The 20169-nt window shown below is 53.2% G+C and overlaps 8 protein-coding genes across 8 annotated transcripts; 7 read left to right on the forward strand and 1 right to left on the reverse strand.

Moving 5' to 3' along the window:
* Positions 1 to 1385: 1385 nt before the first annotated feature.
* On the reverse strand, positions 1386 to 2183 carry CDEST_05741 (uncharacterized protein). The gene has a single exon (XM_062921900.1). It carries the CDS (start codon positions 1998 to 2000, stop codon positions 1404 to 1406), a length of 597 nt encoding a protein of 198 aa, XP_062777951.1. The 5' UTR covers positions 2001 to 2183; the 3' UTR covers positions 1386 to 1403.
* Positions 2184 to 2382: 199 nt separating this feature from the next.
* Positions 2383 to 5062, forward strand: CDEST_05742 (Putative FAS1 domain-containing protein). The gene is made up of 2 exons (XM_062921901.1): positions 2383 to 4028; positions 4113 to 5062. Exons 1-2 carry the CDS (start codon positions 3372 to 3374, stop codon positions 4758 to 4760), a joined length of 1305 nt encoding a protein of 434 aa, XP_062777952.1. The 5' UTR covers positions 2383 to 3371; the 3' UTR covers positions 4761 to 5062.
* Positions 5063 to 5649: 587 nt separating this feature from the next.
* CDEST_05743 (Putative NAD-dependent epimerase/dehydratase, NAD(P)-binding domain superfamily) lies at positions 5650 to 7213 on the forward strand. The gene is made up of 3 exons (XM_062921902.1): positions 5650 to 5807; positions 5859 to 6099; positions 6166 to 7213. Exons 1-3 carry the CDS (start codon positions 5794 to 5796, stop codon positions 6934 to 6936), a joined length of 1026 nt encoding a protein of 341 aa, XP_062777953.1. The 5' UTR covers positions 5650 to 5793; the 3' UTR covers positions 6937 to 7213.
* A 1969-nt stretch (positions 7214 to 9182) lies between these two features.
* CDEST_05744 (Putative aliphatic aldoxime/phenylacetaldoxime dehydratase) lies at positions 9183 to 10763 on the forward strand. Its single transcript, XM_062921903.1, has one exon. It carries the CDS (start codon positions 9506 to 9508, stop codon positions 10646 to 10648), a length of 1143 nt encoding a protein of 380 aa, XP_062777954.1. The 5' UTR covers positions 9183 to 9505; the 3' UTR covers positions 10649 to 10763.
* A 489-nt stretch (positions 10764 to 11252) lies between these two features.
* On the forward strand, positions 11253 to 13790 carry CDEST_05745 (uncharacterized protein). Its single transcript, XM_062921904.1, has 9 exons — positions 11253 to 11384; positions 11501 to 12230; positions 12326 to 12353; positions 12414 to 12585; positions 12653 to 12789; positions 12846 to 12900; positions 12958 to 13023; positions 13087 to 13216; positions 13288 to 13790. Exons 2-9 carry the CDS (start codon positions 12066 to 12068, stop codon positions 13609 to 13611), a joined length of 1077 nt encoding a protein of 358 aa, XP_062777955.1. The 5' UTR covers positions 11253 to 11384; positions 11501 to 12065; the 3' UTR covers positions 13612 to 13790.
* A 1047-nt stretch (positions 13791 to 14837) lies between these two features.
* CDEST_05746 (Putative short-chain dehydrogenase/reductase SDR, NAD(P)-binding domain superfamily) lies at positions 14838 to 15776 on the forward strand (the record flags this gene model as incomplete). Its single annotated transcript, XM_062921905.1, has 1 exon — positions 14838 to 15776. The coding sequence occupies one exon, from the start codon at positions 14838 to 14840 to the stop codon at positions 15774 to 15776; it is 939 nt and encodes a 312-aa protein (XP_062777956.1).
* A 553-nt stretch (positions 15777 to 16329) lies between these two features.
* On the forward strand, positions 16330 to 17931 carry CDEST_05747 (Putative protein kinase). Its single transcript, XM_062921906.1, has 5 exons — positions 16330 to 16607; positions 16691 to 17013; positions 17102 to 17403; positions 17463 to 17625; positions 17701 to 17931. Exons 1-5 carry the CDS (start codon positions 16387 to 16389, stop codon positions 17889 to 17891), a joined length of 1200 nt encoding a protein of 399 aa, XP_062777957.1. The 5' UTR covers positions 16330 to 16386; the 3' UTR covers positions 17892 to 17931.
* A 559-nt stretch (positions 17932 to 18490) lies between these two features.
* CDEST_05748 (Putative short-chain dehydrogenase/reductase SDR, NAD(P)-binding domain superfamily) lies at positions 18491 to 20044 on the forward strand. Its single transcript, XM_062921907.1, has one exon. It carries the CDS (start codon positions 18882 to 18884, stop codon positions 19896 to 19898), a length of 1017 nt encoding a protein of 338 aa, XP_062777958.1. The 5' UTR covers positions 18491 to 18881; the 3' UTR covers positions 19899 to 20044.
* Positions 20045 to 20169: the final 125 nt, after the last annotated feature.

Raw genomic sequence — 20169 nt, forward strand, 5'->3', positions numbered from 1 at the left:
TAACAGAACCCTTTACCTTAATATCGAAGCATTATTACTATTGCAAACTAACTCATCCAGCGTTGGTCGTGCTTGGAAATCTAACCTGCCTCCCTCCTGCTGCCCATTTTTAATAGGAGAAACTGCAACCCTACTTGATGCAGTCTGCGTTGCTGTTTTTCAGTCTTTACTAACCATACCGTCGAAATCAGTTGAGTAGGCAGTCGGTTGAATCGTTCGAGGCACATTTTCCAACTTCTTGACGAGTTTCCCATCCACTGGAAAATGAACATCTCAGGCCCATTCTTTGGGGTTCCTCAACACGTCAACCAGCCTCTGCTCCAGGCTATCTCGTGCGGGCTCATACTTATACATCCATTGTGCAGTAAGTGATAAACTGACCAAGATTCTCTCTACCCTTAAGCCAGGCACGCTAAGGCCAAACTCCGTGCCACAATCGTGGACGAGATTGAACTCAACATACCGCCCCCTCTGAAGATGTTGCTATTCTTTTGCTTGTCGCTGAACGGCATGTCGTTCTGCTGGCGAATGATAGGTAGGTAGGCTGGTAAGAGCTTTTTGGTGGCTGACCGAACGAACGCAAAACAGCGCTCGGGATCACCATCCAAATCATCGAAGAAGATACCACCGATGCCCCTTCCTTCGTTATGGTGCTTGTTGGTAAAGTATGTGTCGCACCACGCCCTAAACTTTCAATAGAAGCTGCCATCATACTCGTCACAAGCTTCCTTGAGGCTTCGGTGAAGATGTTCCGTGTCTTCGTTGAACAAGTACGAGGTAAAGGAGAATGAGAACGGGAGGGTAGACGAAAAGGGTGATGATAAGACTAAGGGGCAAGTTCACTGCGGCGGCAGCCTGCAGCCGACCATTGCCCGCTTTCACCTGCAAAGCCAAGCCATCAACGATACGAAGCTATCACCACTATTCCAATCGATCAATTCAACCCAACCTACGAATGCTGCCAACAAGATTCATCTTGTTAGGTGGTAGTAGATAGCATTCCTTGCCAAGGCCTGGACATCCACTTTCATTCTTGTCACCTGTCTAATGCCTGCAAGCACCTTCCAGTCTTATGATAAAGGACCGATTGGCTGGCGAGACCCTAGTGCCACTTCACCCGAGTCACCTGTGGTCGATGCAGCTCCTTGCTGGAAGTCGAGGGCACATGTGACCTGCCAGGGTTCGGGCCAATATAAACCCGCCGACGACGGTTTGAATGTGACCGATGTGAGCGGCACTTGTGGTGCTTGCAGCATTCCCATACCAGAATCCATGTAAAGCGACCCGAGGTCATTGGGGTGTTTGATGGGGTTTATCTGGAATTCAGTTTGTCTGGGATCTAAAGTTAGAGTGTGAATAGTTGTTGTTGCACGAATGGAATTGATGTCATATTGCTATCCGATCTATCTTCCAATAGTCGTCACATAAGATGCTTTATCCGTGCGTGCTAACGCTGAGCTCCCGTGCGCAATACGCCAACTGTTGTCCTTCTCCCCCCGCCATCGGAACACAGTACTTGGTTTGCAAGAAGTACGCGGATCCGGATAGAACGGGACTTTACCATCAGCGTGGTCGACAAAGAACGGCGGCCTGCTGCCCGGACCCGTGGAGTTATGAAGAGCTCTGATATCACTGTCAACTTTGTTTGCCATTGGCCTGCCCGCAATGCCTGCGCTCTCCTTCTGGCTGAGAAAGACCGAGATGACAGGCAAGTCGTCTTCACCTGGAACATGCGCCGTGTCGGTATCGTAGGTGTCGTGGAAGACATCGAAGACGATGTACGTGCGTGTGTCCCATCTCTCCGTTGCCAGAAGCTTGACCGCATCAGGGTCGTTTGGGGTGGTGATATTGGGTGAGATAAGGTGCTTCTCCTCCATCAGCCTCAGCGCGAGGGCAATCAGCTCCTCGCCAGAGACCCACGCCTTGGCCCAGTGCGGGCTTTTACGAGAGACGGCAATTACGACGCGCTTTGGGGTCTTTTCGCCCCTTCGCTTGTCCATCGCTAGGCTGGTAAATCTGGTGGGAGCGTCCTAGTCGGCATCACTTGGCCAGACTGGCGTGGCCATGTGAGAAGGACGGACGTTCAGCTTGATTTGGGCTGGGACTTTGAAGGCGTCAAATCCCTGCGGCACTTATTGTAGGCTCACGGAGAGAAATACTTCATACAGCCTCGTCGACCTGGTCATAGTCCATGAGGGAGAGCTGTTTACCTACCCTGCAGAAGCCCAAGCGGGACGGAACATGTCTTCCGTATTAGTCAGCCTGAGGATTAGTCACGTGTAGCAGAACGTGACCTGAGCAGAATGCGCTTACATAAGACAGGATGTATCTGTACCGAACCCACATACATCATTGGGGAAATATGGCCTTTTCTCGCCTCCAATCACTCAGTCAGTCACTCACTCACTCCCTTTAAGACGTTGCTTCAAGGGATAGAGCAGCAAGACGACTTCTTCTCCCTGTGGACATCTGATATAAGTTCGACTTCCAACACACAGTATTGTGTGCACTCAAATCTCACATGAGAACCCCCGAAACCCCGGTGATTTAAGTCCGCAAAACTCCTACTATGTAGGTAGTCAGTAGGAGGGGATGAAAGCAGTTTCATACGTGAGACGAATGACGCATTCGACATAGCTTCTCCTCGTGGCTCGTAGCTGTTTTCCCAGCTTCTTTTTAAGCTTCTGTAGCTATGCGAAACCCGACCGCTTGCAAATCGCGAGCTCCCACACCCAAATCACCTCATTTTTCATGCAACAAAAGCATCAACCACAAGCTGAACATTGCCTTCTAGAAGGGAGGGAGGGGCGGAACGGCCTCGGGTTCTCCCCGTAACCCGTAACCCGCAACCCGCGCGGCCCAAGCTTTTGCGTCCCTCTCTCCCTCTCTCCCTTTCGCATCGAACATCGAATGGGGTTCCCAACTTCGCGCTCCCCCACCCGTCTGGAGTTTGCTCCGGCCGGTCCGGGGAACTGGGGTATCTATTGGGCCGTCGTGGCCGTACGCTGTACGGGCGGGGGTTGAGGGTTTCACTTCGCCACCAGTGTCCGATCTCGTTGACGTCAGCTGACGAGTAGATGAGCGCAGAACGGCTTGTTGGCACAAAGCTCCCGCGTTTTGTTTGTACTGTACTGTCTGTAGTAGGCAGCCGGTCCACGTACTATCCTGTGCCCAAAGCGTGGCGGGCCGTCTTTGTCTTTTGGGTTCGAGGCGTCAAACAAAAAGGGCCGTATCAGCGCCATTCCCCCTCCTCACTTCTAGCTTTCCTTGAAGGTTACATGTTTTTGTTTCTCTTGACAGCCTCTTTGCTTCCGGAAGCAAAGTCATCATCAGCAGCAGCAGCATTTCTATTCTGTGGGAATTAAATCAAAATGAAATCACTTACAGCCTTGTCGTGTGTGGCCCTGGCCAATGCCTTTATCCTGCCTGACCCGCGCATCTTCGAGCAAGCGGCGATCAAGAATAACGATCGCCCCGACCAGGCTTCATGGTGGGACCACGTCCCCTCCAAGGATTCCATCGTGAACACCGTCGAGGACGGCATCGACTCCCTGTCCGCCCACATCGAGAGCGCCCTGCACTCCCTCGAGGACACGGTCGAGAACAAGTTCGATCACCTCTTGGAGGAGGAGGTCTTCAACGAGCCCCGCCCTTCCAGCAAGACCATCTACGAGCTCATCTCCGAGAGCGAGCACACCACCGAGTTCGCCAAGCTGGTCGAAGGCTACGAGGACATCGTCAAGGTCCTCAAGAGCACCGAGGCCAACCACACCCTCTTCGTGCCCACCAACAGCGCCTTTGAGCACATCCCCAAGCACAAGAAGCCCGGCAAGGAGGTCATCGAGGCCATCCTGAAGTACCATGTCGGCGTCGGCGAATACGACGCCAAGCGGGTGCTGCGCACCCACACCCTGCCCACCCTGCTGAACGAGCCCTTCCTCGGCGACAAACCCCAGCGCCTTCGCACGAGCGTCGGTCTCGGAGGCGTCCGTATCAACTTTTACGCCAAGGTTGTTGCCGTCAACATTGTAAGTTCTTTTTCTTTTTATTTCTTCATTTGCCATTTCCTACATGTCTATAGTCTGTAGTGGCTAACAGGCGACAATGTGCAGCGCGCCAAGAACGGCGTCATCCACGCCGTCAACAGCTTGATCATCCCGCCCCCGATGGTCGGCCGCGAGCTCACCCTCCTCCCCAGCCAGTTCTCCACGCTGCTGCTCGCCTACGAGAAGACCGACTTCGTCAAGTTTATCCACGGCGTCAAGTCCACCGGCACCACCGTCTTCGCCCCCTCCAACAACGCCTTCGCCCGCCTCGGCCCCAAGGCCAACGCCTTCCTCTTCAACACCGACATCGGCCTCAAGTACCTCAAGGCCCTGCTCAAGTACCAGATCGTCGCCAACGCCACCCTCTACAGCGACGCCTTCTACCGCCCGGACGACAAGCGGGACGTCAAGGTCATGGAGCACTACCACATCGACTTGCCCACCCTGCTCGACGGCAAGAACATCGCCGTTGACGTCGCCACCTGGGGCGGCTGGACTAAGGTCAAGTTGAATGGCTACATCCCCATCGTCGTCGCCGACGGCGTTGCAAGGAACGGTGTCATCCACGTCCCCGGCCGCGTCCCTATCCCTCCCCACAAGCACAAGACCGACGATGTTGACGGCGAGATCTCCGTCGAGGACCTGAAGGAGCGGCTGTCCGAGTACGTTGATGACAAGAAGAAGGATGCTGACTGGCTCGATGGCGAGTTGTAAAGCAAAAAGTCTTCGGATTGTCTGGCGTCTTCGGCCGGGTCGACGAGGCCCCTATCCAGTTATTGGAGTGATACGATATATAGGATGCAAAGAATAGGTGTATGGTGCTGTTTACTCAGCCTGACAGGAACTAAAAGTTGTTGTGTACACTTGTCCTGAATAAATGGTTTTCCGGTTATGCTTCTGTGGTCTCTTTATTTACCTTTTGACGCGCCTGGTCCCAAGCTCAGTCTAGGCCCGCGACCGGCAATAACCACCTGTGTTGTGCACCAATGTATCTTTTTTTGAACTTGATTGTCATAGGAATTTGCAACTCGGGAGTGAGCATCTCATGAGAATGAGATCGATTGCCCAGTGTGTGTTCACAACGGGATGGCAACTGCCGTCTTCTCCGTCACAGCGTCATCCGCAAGGCGACTCAGATCAAGCGCCAACTCATTTTTATCAAAGATGACTTGCCTAGACCCACTCCATATTGTCCAGTTAATTGCTTGTTGTACCAATGGCAGTTGAAGGTCGGATTGCTGTATCATCCCATCGTGCTCGTTCAACAGATAGTTCAGGGAATCAGGAGACGAAAGTCCTGTGTAACATCGAGCCAACTCCGAAACACTGGAAATAGTGTTAGGGGGCACTCATAAGGAACCAGGCTACTATGGCAGAGAAAAAACGAACAAGTGGAACGCTTGCTCTCACGTTTGATTGACGATGATCGCCTGCGGACGGTCCCTAGTCTCGGGAGAGTAAATCGTGGGGTGAATGGCCCAACTGTTTTTGGAACCCCCCCACAAGCTTGGAGGATCGAGACCCTTGTCCCGGTTGGGGCCGGACTGAAGAGGCGGGGATGCATGGCAATGAGGGGAACATTCTCTTGCCTACACGCTGCGTCATTCTGACTCTTTTTCTAAGTAGAACTTCTCAAGCAGAGATCCTTTAGCTGGAAGCACTGATTCAGGGGCAACCCGTCGTATCAGGGACAGCAAAGCCCTCGTATCTCAGCAGAGGGTATTACTCTGACAAGCATCAAGGCATCATGGCAAATGAGGCGTCAGTCACAGCCTATCTCAGACAATGAGCCCGAAGCTTACACACGAACAGAATATATGTCCTGGTAACCGGCGCGACAGGTTTCATTGGCGCCCATGTCGTTGACGCCCTTCTCTCCCGAGGCATCAAGGTCCGCGGCGCAACCCGTTCCCTCGCCAAAGGGGATGCGATGATACAGGCTCGGCCACGGTTCGCCGGCAGGTTAGACTTTGTCCAGATACAAGACTTTGAAAAGCTCGGTGTCTTTACCGAGGCCGTCAAAGACGTCGACGCCGTCATCCATGTTGCCAGCGTAAGCCATTTCCATAATTTCGAGTGAGGGATGCGCTGTCTGATAACCGGGTCCTATCCCTCGCAGCCTTTCACTTACGACACCAGGGACAATGAGAAGGAGCTGATCGTACCCGCCATCAACGGCGTACGTTCGGTCCTCGAAGCCGCGGCCACGAACCCCAAGATCAAGCGCGTCGTCGTCACCTCATCGTTCGCCTCGGTCCTGGACGTCGACCGAAAGGCGCCCCCTTACTTCACCTACACCGGCGAGGACTGGAACCCCCTGAGCTACGAGGAGGCGGCAGCGCCGGGGACAAGCGCGGTCGTCGCGTACAGGGGCTCTAAGAAGTTCGCCGAGCTCGCCGCCTGGGACTTTGTGAGGGAGAAGAAGCCGCACTTCGACCTCGTGACCCTGTGCCCACCGATGACTTTCGGGCCGGTGGTACACCCGGTCAGCGGCGTCGAGAAGCTGAACGAGTCCAACGCCATGCTTTGGAAGATTGCGAGTGGAGAGGCACCGCTTCCCGTGGCCCGCGTTCCGTTCTGGATCGACGTCCGAGACCTCGCCGTCGCGCACGTCGAAGCGCTCTTCAGGCCCGGCGTGGGCGGGAAGAGATACGTGCCGGCCGCGGACGATCGGTTCTCGTACGGCCTTGCTGCCAAGATCATTGCGGAAAACTTTGATTGGGCCAAGGACGGCGTCGCTCGGGAGGAGCAGACGATCGACACATCTCATGGTTTGGATGGGGCAACGGCTGCGGAAGAACTCGGTTTTGAATACCGGGCATTCGACCAAACAGTCATCGACCTTATCAGGCAGGCAAAGGACCTTGAGAGAAACGGCAGTGGAGTATGAAACAACAGGGAAAGTTCCCTTCGCTTCGGTTTGCTGGGAGATGGGTGATAGACATGCTCGCACGCGTTTGGCGAACCAAACAGTAGTTGATCTATATGAATGTTCAGGCGAGGATATACCTGTCTCAGGCCATGAGAACATTATCACATGGCTAAAGCGGCCTCTAAGAATCGCACAGATACATAAAGAAATACGCAGCACATCAGCTAGAGAAATAGGGGTGGCGACCGATAACCTTCATCAATCAAATTATCTTGACGCTGTTAGAATTTATTCCATCTAGTAACTTCCAGTTTGATAGGTCTTCTGCTTAAGTGATGAGTGTCCCTTTCGGAACCGATGGAGAACTGTCTCCTAAGAAGGCAAACCAATTGGAAACCTTTTCTACTTAAAGACCTTGAAGCTGTCAAGTTCCTGCATTAGATCGTTGGTGCTACGGAAAAGAACAAACAACCCAAGTCACACCAACACGGATCCGCCTGTCTTCGACAGTGCTGATAAGTTCATATTGATACTAATTTCAGTCACGCTGGTCTCTGGTTGCTTCCCAAGCTTTCAAGACCCCAAAACATCGTCAAATGTATTTTTAAACTCAACATTGTTATGAGTCACTCTGGTATTCCAGTCCTCGATGCCAATTGTATTGTTTCCATCTTCAACATCGGAACTGTTGCGTGGGATAAGTCAGTTTACCAAGTAGAATCTACGTCAAGGGGATTAAAATCACTTGTGTCGATGTCATTGCCCGTGCCTGCGCAACAAACGTCGTTGCTGTCGCAGATCCCTTCAGGGCTGATGGGTCTCGACTGACTCTATTGTCGACTTGCCGCGAGAAAATCGCTGGTAACTGTCTTGAGATTGGACGAAGACGGAATTAGAAGGGAAGTCATTATATGGCATTGATCCATGCGAGCATGGAAATCAGACGAGCTAGCAGAATCTTGCGGCTAAGAGTTACGAAGACTCTTGAAAACTTGGACGATAAAAGAACGTTGGTGAAAAGATGAGTTAATGGGCATGAGTTGCCTCCACGCCGGGCATATTTAGACAAAAACTGGCTTCAACCCGGTAGTGCTTGAACAGGAGGAGGTTTCCAAAAATGAAATCAAGAACCCTGTTTCGTGAGTAGATTTTCGGGGAATGTTGCACAAGGCACTCATTGTTTATAGAGGTGCTACTCAATTGGTGGTACGGAGTCATCAATAACCGCACATCTATGCATGATTCTGCAAACGGCGTTAACACTAGATTGACACAGAATGACGCCAGTGTCTATTTCTAGTTTACAATTTGTTTTGTGTTAACGTTTGTTCTGTCTTAGTTCATCTTAAACTGGGTACTGTTGGCGAGTAAAGCTAGGCAAGATTTCATGTTCCAGTCTCTTGTAGTGTTTGAAACATATCAAACATCAACTCACGCCATTCGCGAACAGTAGTTGGTTTGTTCATTCAATTGCTGACCTCAAACGCGGACATTGCGATGTCTGCTGGTACCCGAACATGCCCGCATGATGCGTGGACACAACGATACAAGTTTGAGAACACAAAAAAAACGCTCAGTTTGCTTCTCGTGGGCCGTCGCGCTACCTCTCACGAGCACAAGTCGGCCACAATGCTTGACCCCACACCGTAACATTGCCAGCTGTGGAACTGATACTTTACATCATCACCTGGAAGCCTTTTGAAGTATTCATAAACGAAGCGACTCACCCCTCTCATTTACTGCGTGTGTCACGGTTAAAGTGTTGCTATTGGTACATGTGATGTGCCAGGAGTGTTGCGTTACCAGACCTTTACTACTAACCGGCTTTCAGTATTGGCATTGCCATCAGCAACAGACGTCGAAGACAACCAAAACCATTTCAACACGAAGGGGGAAAAAATCAACAGGCTTGTTGACCGAGGAGACTGCAGCGTCAAATTCAGGGTCTCTCAGGGCTTTCCCACTTTTCAAAGCCGTGGCCGAACCTGAGTCAAGTCCAACCTGGTGGATGTACCCTATCAACTCTGCTGAGCTCCCGCTGACTCATGGCAAGATCCAGTTTATGCGGTCAGAATGGAGACCAAATTTCGGGCACATCCTATGAATTAAGAATATGCAAGTTGGGCTGCGTCTGTTGATACCGTTTACCAGGTTTCCCAAGACAGAGCAGGCCCGCACATCAGATTCTCGGTTGGAGATGTTGTGCTGCTCTTGATCGGCGGTGAGGTTGTTACAGGACCTAGACTAGCTCTTCCGTCCCCTCCTCCGTGCTCGTGCTCCCCCACTGGCGATACTACATTGTGAATGTCAGAGTGCTTCCCCCGTCCCGGGTTGCAGCCTGAGCCTTGACGCAGGGTTGTTTGGTGGTAATCTGGCTCTCTCTCTCCCTCTCTCTCTCTCTCTCTCTCTATCCCTTTCGGACTGTCCAGATAGAGCTTCTGCATTACCAACGGTGTCCATCCGTCTGCGGGAAAAGGACGATTAACATGTAACGTTATATAACCCCAAAAGACCGGCCTCTGACTTGCTCGAGTGTCCTCACCTACCCTTCTATCATACGAAAATCATTTGTCGTGCAGTTTCCAAGATGCTTCGCTCCCGTTTCCCTACCGCCCATCACTTCACTGTGTCCCTTTTCGGGTGCCAGTACCACGCCGACTCGCCGTCTCCGGAGAAGCTTGCCCTTATCAACAAGTTTGACGGCCTCATCAAGGCCGCCGCGATTCATGTCGAAGAGCTCGAGCAGAATGATCTGCCGTCCAAGATCTGGATGAGCTACTGGAAGACGCCCCAGCTCTTCAAGGCATGGTGGGAAAGCCCGGAAACTTCCGCCTTCTGGAGCTCCCTTCCCGAGGACGCCGGGTTCTGGAGAGAGACGGTGAGCCTGCCGGCCACCAGATCGATGTACGAAACCAACAAGCCGATACCTTCCGGCTTTGGCCACTGCGGAGAGCCCATCCCCCTTACCGAGAAGACGGGATACTGGGGTGCCTACCGTTCCCGCCTGACCCCTGAGTCTCCCGAGGACAAGTTTGAGTCCCCTCTGCCGGCGGTGCCAGAGCCGCGGCCGTTGTCCGACAAGGTCAGGTCCGGCAGGGTCAGGGTGTCCAAGTTCCCCGACAACATCTCCTTCGTCGTCGAGGGCCAGGACTACAGCGCCATGAACGACAACGAGCGCAGCCACTGGAACGAGAACTTTGACGGCCTCACGAAGCAATGGGTCACCAACGTCGTCACCGCCGGCCCGACAAAGGGAATGCTCTCCGCCAGGGCCTGCCACGCCTTTGCCGGCGAGAAGCAGCCGGGGGCGACGACAAACGGCGCGACGAACGGTGCCTCGACCAATGGCACCAGCAACGGAGCGGTCACCAACGGGCACGGAATCTTCCCTGGCCTGGACTACATCCGCCAGGCCCAACTCCTTTTCTGGCTCGACCTCTCCAAGATGGAGCACATTGGCCGCACGGACAAGGTCCATGTCAAGCTCAGGCGGGACTTCTTCGCGGCGTACGGGCCCGGTGGGGTGATGGAGGGAGGCGACCTCCTCCTCTGGGTGGACGTGGCAGTGCTGAAGGGGGAGGAGATGGATGCGGAGTACGTGGGATGTTACGATGGAACGGGGTTCCTCGCATACGACAACCATCCCGCGTTTACGACGGAAAGTGTGAAGACGGCCAAGCTGCCAGCGTTCTTTGACGCGCCGATCAAGTCAAACCCGATCGAATGGTAGCCAAGCAGCTGATTACATATGCCTGTGTTTCTCCGTTCTCAATTTATCCGGCGTAGCATCCAACGACACTTTGCTCCATGCGCTTTGACTGTATGTTACGTGAACTTATACTACCTGATCTGGTGTTGTGTTAGGCGATTGTGTCTGCATCCAGAACGGCCCCCTGTGCTTCGTCTGACCCTTGCCCCCGTGTTCATCCGTTATATTACAGACTCAGAGGACTACCGGGGTGAAATTTCACTCAATCAGGGTCTGCACATTCATCATCAGAAAGAGAGAACCCGAGTCAGTTGGCCTGAATAGAGTTCACCAGGGTAGGTTGCAGTCTCTCCACCTGCCGGCAGTTCTCCCCGGATGGAACCAACCGTTATCAACGTCAACTATGCAAGTATGCAAGGAAACTCCAGTTTTGTACAAGGCGTAGTCTTGGTGGAGCTGGGTCGACTGAAGCATGCCCGACGGGCAAACGCACAAAATACGAAGAGCGGAGAGAGACGTGCCGTCTAACCACCAGTGTTTTGTGGTGCTTTTTGGTAGTTGAGGGGCTAGAAAATACAAGTGTTTGGGTGTCTTGGACCATTGCAAGCGAGCCAGTGCTATCAGGTCGACTAACCGGTGTTCTTCACATGATATCCAGATTTCGACTTCTCATTCGCGCAACCAAGCATCATCAAGGTCCGGACTCCCTACCATGACGTATCTAACTGGAAAAAGATCCTCAGACACTCCTTCAATCGTACGTTAATGCCCCAGGGTTGCAATCAATGTTGCGGTTCAGAAGGTTTAATGCTTCCCTTGTGTGGACTTGGTGTTCCGGGCCGGCATGCTAACTAAGTCATGGGCAACGGCCAGAACTGATCAATTGGGAAAGTTGGGTGCCGATCCGGACACCGTGAGCCCTCGCACAATTTACTTGGTCCCAGAACCCCCCGAAATCAGAAGCAGGAAAAGGGGGTTTTCTCTCTGGACTGTGGACCAATGTTGTCTTCTGCAACCCCCCCCTCCCCTCCTGGGTACGAGGAGTTGACGACTCGCGACCATAGAGTACAACGTTAATCCACATTGGGCAATATGAATCTCAAGGGATTTCATTCAACTGTTGTAGCTTCGGTTCCAAGGGGCCGGGGGGCGTTGGTCGATCTCCAACTGCCGGTGGAGGCTCACTAGATGAAATCGATCATGTTTTGGTAGGCAGAAGAATCTTCAAAATGTTCGCGACCAAACGCGACCAAACGCCTTTAAGCTCATGTCCTCCTTTCCCAAAGAATCGTGACTGCTAGCCAGCCAGCCGTGCACTTTGTCAAGATAACGCCAAATCACTTTACCACATACTTGTTTTCTACGCCTCGTCATCGTCTCTTTGTTTACCACCCGTTGAGTATCTGTTGGCGTCCGGGCGATCCCGGCATCCGCAAAGATGGTTCCCGAAGCTCTCAAGGCGGCGGTGATTGAGATGTGGGTTGAGTATGCCATAGGAATTCTGGTTCTGTTTCTTCGCATCTTCACGAGATATTCTCGAGTTGTCGGCTTGAAATGGCAAGGCGACGATTACTTGGCAATTGCGGCAGTCATCTTGTTCACAGTGAGTTTGAATCCAGAGTCGTCATAGAAACGGCCCCCAAAGACGCTTTTTTCTTCTCCACCCCCGGAGCTAGCTCCGCTAACGATTCTGTGCAGTTCGAGGTGATGATGTGCCAAATCATCGGTAAAGGGGTACCCGTCGATATTGATTGTGGCCTGCTGTCTAACACGTAAAACCATCTAGTTGAGAAAGGAAGCATCACAGGAATGACGGACGAAGTTGCTCTGACGCTGACGCCGGAGGAATACAAGAGTCACGAGGTGGGAGCAAAGTGGCTGTTTGCCGCGTGGTACATCTACGTCAGCATGATTTGGAGTCTAAAGGGCATCATGCTCTTCTTCTTCGCGAGAGTCACGTAAGTCTACCATTCGAACAGACCCTTGTCCACGCCCAGCAGACATGCTCATGACTGTATTTAACAGCAAAACTCTCCCCGAGGAGCGTCTTGTCAAAGTGGTGTCCGTCGTAACAGTGGCTGGTTATCTGGCAACCCTCGGCGTCGTCACTGGCCATTGCCGCCCAATGCACAAGCTGTGGCAGGTGTACCCATACCCGGGAGGTAAGTCGAGAAGCCAACACAAAGAAGGTCTGCTTCTGGTTTCTTACAACTGGTAGACGACTGCTCGCAAAACACTTCAAAGTACTATGCTTTGGTCTCGACGAATGTTGCGTAAGTCTGAGTAGTCATCAATAGACTCGACTGGCAAAGCTTACTGAACATTCGCAGGACCGACATCATGATCATGTACATTCCCATCCCGTTGTTGTGGAGGCTCCAAACCACGCTGAAGAAGTAAGCAGCAGTCGCTCCCTATTGTATTCATCCTTTCGAGTTCCTAACACGACGCAACACTAGGAAACTGGCATTCGGCCTCATGTTCTGCGCTGGCTTCTTCATCATCATCTGCACCCTGCTTCGATGCATCATTTGCTTGCAAACCCCCGAGCGACTCGACTTGGGGCTCAACTGGTCTATCCGGGAAACGGTAAGTTGACATACGCGCAAGTCGTACCGCTTTGATAGGTTGGCTGCTGACACCCCACCTCCCCTTCGCAGGTCGTCGCCATCATTTGTACGAACGCTCCGTCGATCAAGCCGTTGTTCCCCAGTCGCAAAACGGGCTCCGCGAACACCAGCACCCCTTCCGGACTGGTAACATTTGGCGGAAGCGGTGGCACGCATAAGATGTCGCGCATCAAGGGAAGCCACCAAAAGCTGGACGACACCTCTGTCGGGAGCCAGGAGCACATCGTCAACCCGAAGGGCACCAGGAACCAGACGACCGCGTTCGCCGACGACCACAGCTCCGACGACGGCGCGAACTACAACAGGGGGATCCAGGTCACCAACGAATACACGGTCGAGGTTGGTAGGCAGTAGGAGGAAGCGAGGGTAGCTGCAGGTAGGTGGTGCCTGGCGATGATGGCTGAAGTAGCAGAAGCCAACTCGGTCGTAACCCGCCAGCAGTACGGCACTCTTACCATGATAGCGAAGAAAGTCCATGCCATCTGCGATGGCCGTGGTTCTGCTGGCAGCCAGCGACGGACATTTAATACACGTTTTACGAATTGATCGATTCAGCTGCGTAGATCTTCGGCATCCGCCACGCACCCCATGCATCTCCTGCCGGTTGCATCCTGCAGCATCATCTCGTCCGGATTCCGTCTGGGTGCGAACCCTAAAACTCGATGACAGCCTTTAGCACCATACTCCTCCCTACAGCCAAAGTGGTCGGTTGACCAAGGTGATGTTTGTCGTGGAGGTCCAGTTGGTATTACGGCCCATCCACAACAACATGCTCAGTAGCGTATCGTTTCCCTCAATTCTAGGTTGGGGCATGAAGGCCGAATGCACTGGAGCATATCGTGGCGTAGTTCCCACCATGCCGGCATCTGCCCTGCCTCTACGCTCCCGCGACAACTGGTAATGCTGTGGGTGGCCTGCGGAACCCCCGATAGCTCAATCCAAACTGTCCGGCCTAATGTCTATTTCCAACTATTTCGCAAGTGCGCGGGTCGGCAAACTAATCATCTCCAAGTATGATCTGCATCATTCGTACGTCCACTGAGCGGATGACACCCCCTCACACGTGGAATGCAAGCCACCACCATACGCGTCCAACTCTTTGGTTCGGGTCAATCGAGACCCCGTCGCTTTCTCATTGGGACGTAGGTTGATGATTGTGACTGGATGCTTAAAGCCGTAGTCTAGTCTGACAGACACTTGGGTACCTCCGTCTGCTGTGCCGTGCGAGAAGCACCTCTCATTGGTTGATCAAGGTTGAAGGATGCGAACCCAGAGAAGCAAGACGGCCTTATCCGGGCAAAGCACTAGCGATCGGGTTGAACAAGACTCCGTGTCTCGGCATTAAGACGTATCACCGTTCCCTGGGACTGAGCTTACTTACTAGTGTGTGTATCAAAGGCGATTGATGCCGTTGACGAGGGGCTACAAGCGTACACGTATATCAAAAGCTTCCCTCCCATCTGCAGAAACATACACAACACATCTTTACTCAAGCCAAATTGTAACCAGCCACAGAAACAAGAATTTTACTTATCGTCACTCATCTTACGCCCCAACGTGCCCGATCTAACATCACAACAATGTCAACCTTCTGCAGCAAGTCGGTGGTCTTTGAACCAGAAAGCGACATCCCCGATCTCACAGGAAAAGTCATCGTCATCACCGGAGCCAACGCCGGCCTCGGTAAGCAATGCGTCCTGGAGTTCTCCCGACACAACCCGGCCCAGATCTGGCTTGCCGCACGCAACCTCGACAAAGCCACGGCTGCCGCAGACGAGATCCGGCAACGCGTCCCCGACGCGCCGATCCGGCTCCTCGAGCTGGACCTCAGCTCCTTCGAGTCGGTCAAAAAGGCTGCGCAACAGCTGCTGTCCCAGGCGGATCGCCTTGACATCCTGATGCTCAACGCCGGCATCATGGCCACGCCGCCCGGGTTGACCAAGGAGGGCTACGAGGTCCAGTTCGGAACCAACCACATGGGCCATGCACTCTTCGCCAAGTTGTTGCTTCCACTCCTGGACAGGACTGCCAAGAGCAATCCCGACTCGGACGTCCGGGTCGTCTCGCTCTCGTCTCATGGCCACACCTACGCCGCCACGGGGGGGCTCAAGTACGACACACTGAAGACGGACGCAGATGCTCTGGGATCGTACGGCCGGTACACCCAGAGCAAGTTGGCCAACGTCCTCTGGGCGCGGCACATGGCCAAAGAATACCCGCAGTTCACCGTCGCTTCCGTTCACCCGGGCGTCGTCAGCACCAATTTGGCCGCGGGAACGACCGGCTCCCCCAAAGTCCTGCAGTATCTGATGGGCTTCGCCAACAGGTGGCTCGTCACTTCTGTTGAGAAGGGTGCCAAAAACCAGCTCTGGGTGTCCGTGTCGAAGGACGTCGAGACCGGACAGTATTATGAGCCTGTCGGAGTGGGCGGCCAGGCGAGCAAAGAAGGACAAGACGATGTGTTGGCCAAGGGACTTTGGGACTGGACAGAGAAGGAGTTGCAGTCGCATGGTGCTTGATTCCTGGTGTTCAGATCCAGAGGCGGATGCATGCTGAATGGCAATGATGTTATAGTTTGGCGCGACGACTTCTGCATTGCGTCACGAGTCGGTTCGCATGTTAATTACGGTGAAATGTGTCAGATTGACGGTTGAGTTGACTCTGGGCTTTTAATGTAATATAATAGCAGGCAGCGTGTTCTTTCTCACTTATTGTCTCTCCTTTTTTCCCTTTTTTGTCGTCTTTTCGATTCACAGTAGGAGTTCTTCGTCATATTTGCTATTGTTGTAGACTCTGCCACCTAAGACCACCTGTAATAAGACACTTGATCGTTAGGTATTAGTTGATGAACAATGTTTTGTTGATAATTTTTTTTTTAAATATACATAGCTCACTGAGCCACCCCAAGCACAATAACATCAAACCCTGCTCGCCGGGCGCTTACAAGGGAAATCCGGTGGCTGGGGGGGGGGTGCAGCAAACAGTTGTCAGTGGTCACACAGAGTTTGTGGGGATGGATGGCCCGCATCTTTGCTCGTCTCGCCCTCCCCACAAAACCTCTTCAAAGCAAACCCTGCGACATATCATCATGACAACTTCACCGCCTGACACAGTTGCGACGCCATATCGATGCCAAGAAGAAGCCACTCGCCTCCGAGGCGGCTGCCGGAAGCTGAGCCCGAGGAGCTCTACGGGCCCGAAGTACGGCTCGAAGAGGAGGCCTTCGCCTGGTACAACCCGGACAAGTGGTATCCCGTCGAAATCGGACAGGTGTTTGAGTCACGATACCAGGTGCTCTTGAAGTTGGGCTTCGGTTCGGCTTCTACCGTGTGGTTGTGTCGCGACCTGAAGTAAATATCATCCCCCGCTGTGGACTCAGTTTTCTTTTTCTTTTTTTTTTTTTGGTGAAACAGGCTTACTAACGATGAACTAGCTTGCATTCCTATGTCACTTTGAAGGTATACGAAACGGGTCATCGGCAGGCCCTGAACGAGGAAAGGGTGCTTGACCATCTGTGGCGTGTTTCCTCAGACCACCCGGGTCGGAACCTTCTTCGTTCGATCAAGGCCAGCTTCGAAGTTTCGGGCCCGGTAGGTCCACATGTGTGTCTTGTTTTCGAAACACTCGGCCTGTCGTTGGCAGATATCCGGGAGCTTGCTGGTGGGAAAGTCCCAGAAAACCTCCTGAAAGGTCTGATATATGCTCTGCTGTTGGGTCTGGATCACATGCACTCCGAGGCGCACGTAGTTCACACAGGTATGTGAGGGGTGGAACTCGAGCGGCTCAAGTTGATAAAGGGCTTTTTCTCTCTCTCCGAGACTGCATTACTGACCAACGTAACAAGACATCCAGGATGGAAACATCATGCTTGCGATCACGGACACGTCGATCCTCGACGACCTTGTGGAAGCCGAGTGGGCCTTGCCTAGTGCGAGGAAGATTGTGGGCGAACGGATCACCTACGCATCCACCGGGCTAGAGATCCCCGACGACCCTGGTGATCCAATCATTTGCGACTTCGGTGATGCTCGGTTCGGCGACGGGCCGTTTGAGGGTCAGGTGATGCCCGATCTGTACCGTGCCCCTGAGATCATCATTGGAATTCCTTGGGACGAGAAGATAGATATTTGGGCCCTGGGACTCATGGTAAGACCGTGGAGCCCCGGTTTCCGGCTGGTCAGCATATGCTAAAGCAAACCCTGCAGATTTGGGATTTGTTCGAAGGGAAGCTACTGTTCAACACCAGGCACCGAGACCGCACGGCATCACGAGCAGCGCACTTTGCCAGGATGGTATCTCTGTTGGGTCCGCCACCCGATGACCTGATGGATAGAGGCTCGTCGTGGAAAGAGTTATTCGACAAAGAAGGTGTGTGGAATGGAATGTTCATTGAACAGCCAAGTTGGATTAACAATGCTAATATCAATGGGAAACCCCCTCCAGGGAAACTAATGATCGATGGCGAGATACCGGAATCGTCGCTCGAGGAAGAGGAGGGTAATCTGGAGGGGTCTGAAAAGGCCGAGTTCCTCATCTTTTTGAGAAAGATGCTTCAATGGAGGCCGGAGGATAGACTGTCGGCGCGAGAACTGATGGAGGATCTTTGGCTGAATCGCCAACAATCTGATGAGTAGACAGGCAATCCAACCCTCAATTCCAATGCATGACAAACCAACGACCAAGACCACTCTCGTGACAGTGCGCTACCGACCCCAGTTTGCTCGGGGCGGAGAGTTACACGGCCGATCGTGTCTTATGTGATCTGTCACGATGCTTCGTTAGAAAAACCAACCACAGGGGTTGCATTGGGTTTAACGTTATGAAGTCTTCATTCTCTGACTAAGGTAACCGGCTTTCGCCATCCAATTACCTAGACCTCACGACATGGGAAGCACCCCTGCCAACTACACTTTTGGAATACTTTGAGCCGCGGTGTTTTCGGTTCAACTTGTCCGTCCCGGAAAAGCAGCGGCACAAGGGGCCCCCAACTACGATGGTAAAGCATCAGGGATCGGAATCGGAGCAGCTCAATGAACCAAACCCGAGACTTGGAATCCCCCTCTCAGGAAACTGTGGGAAGATCGAACAACGCTTTTATCCCAAGCTGATTAATCCGGTGTGAAGATGAACCGGCCGGCCAAAGCACGCCATAATTCATTCCTAAACTCTAAATGAAATGACAACCCTGCAAGTGGGCACCTCAGTTGTCCTAACCAGACTGTCCAAGATCGTTACGAGACAGCCAAGTTGCGTTCCCACGTCGAGCCGCGTCCCGTTAATGCGACATTTCTAAGCAGTTTCCCGAGGCCCTTGAGGTCCTAGGGTCTTGTAACGTTGGGTATGTAACAATTATTGACACGCATGGGGATGGCTTGAGACCGAAAACATTGCATTGCTGCCAAACTTGAATCCCGGTTTTGAGTTTCTGAGGTTCAGCTTAAACGATCATCAGCCGGACGAGCCGGATTTTGCAGCATTTCGCTGAGGGGAATAATATAAAGAGGGACGCTTGCTACATCAAGTCGACAATAACCTCATCAGCTCGAACCGAAACACAGCCCCCTCCATCCTTATCGCAGAAGACCTCTTTCACGCAGAAACAGGAACCAACATCAAAAGTTACAATGTCTAGATACGCCAGCGCCCACGTCGACCCTCAGGGCCCGGGAGATGCGCGTCCCACCGCTCTCCAAATCGTCGAGGACGAAGGCCTGATCGGCAAGCTCGCCGGGAAAGTCGTCCTCGTGACGGGCGCCAACGCGGGCATCGGCGCCGAGACGGCGCGTGCCATCCACGCCACGGGCGCCACGCTCTTCCTCACGGCCCGAGACTCGGCCAAGGCCCAGCAGGCCGTCGACGGCGTCAGAAACGGACCTGGTCCCAAGTCCGGCGCGCCGAACCACGCCATCGAGCTCCGCCTGGACTCCCTGGCCTCGGTCCGCTCGGCCGCCAAGGCCTTCCTGTCCAAGAGCGACAAGCTGAACCTGCTCATCCTCAACGCTGGCGTCATGGCCACGCCCGAGGGCAGAACGGAGGATGGCTTCGAGACGCAGTTTGGGACCAACCACTTGGGGCATTTCCTGCTCTTCCAGCTGCTGAAGCCTGCGCTGCTTGCGGCCACATCCCCCGATTCCGAGTTCCAGTCTCGCGTCATTTCGCTCTCGTCTCTGGCCCACCAACTCGGCAAAGTACGTCTTGATGACTTCAATTTCGAGAAGGAGGCCTACCAGCCCTGGACTGCATACGGACAGTCCAAGACAGCCAACCTCTACTTTGCGAGCGAGCTCGAGAGACGCTACGGGTCCAAGGGACTGCATGCCCTCTCTGTGCATCCGGGCGTCATCGCCACCGGCCTTTTCCAGTATCTCCCGCAGGAGCAGTTGGAGATGTTCACAAAGGACGAATCGATGCAGAAGAGAATGAAGAATATTCCACAGGGCGCGGCGACCACGGTCTACGCTGCGTTGAGCAAGGAATGGGAGGGCAGGGGCGGCAAATATCTCGCCGACCTTGTGGAGGAGGGCCCGGCTCCCGAGTCGGAGCACGGCCGCTCTGGGTACGCGCCTTGGGCTTATGACGAGGACGCAGCGAAGGAGCTTTGGGAAAAGTCGAACAAGCTTGTGGGCTTTGAAGAGGACTGATGGCAAGGCATCAGAGGCAAGTGGATGCTGACTTATGAATTGACGGCTTGTATATTTTTCGGTCAGAAAGTGGCGGTGGTGTTCTCATCTTACTACTATTCACACCTTTGTTGAAATAGCTTTCAGTTGAATCAATTTCACCATTTGAACAACTTTGCCAAGAAATCCACCCCTATAGCAAACGAAGTTCGTTTTGAGGCACAACTTTACTCCAGCTCATCTCTATGAGAATATTCCTTGACTTAAATAGCCTCGTCGATGGTATCACACG

This window comes from Colletotrichum destructivum, chromosome 3, assembly GCF_034447905.1.
Source record: "Colletotrichum destructivum chromosome 3, complete sequence".
NCBI classification, from domain to species: Eukaryota; Fungi; Ascomycota; class Sordariomycetes; order Glomerellales; family Glomerellaceae; genus Colletotrichum; species Colletotrichum destructivum.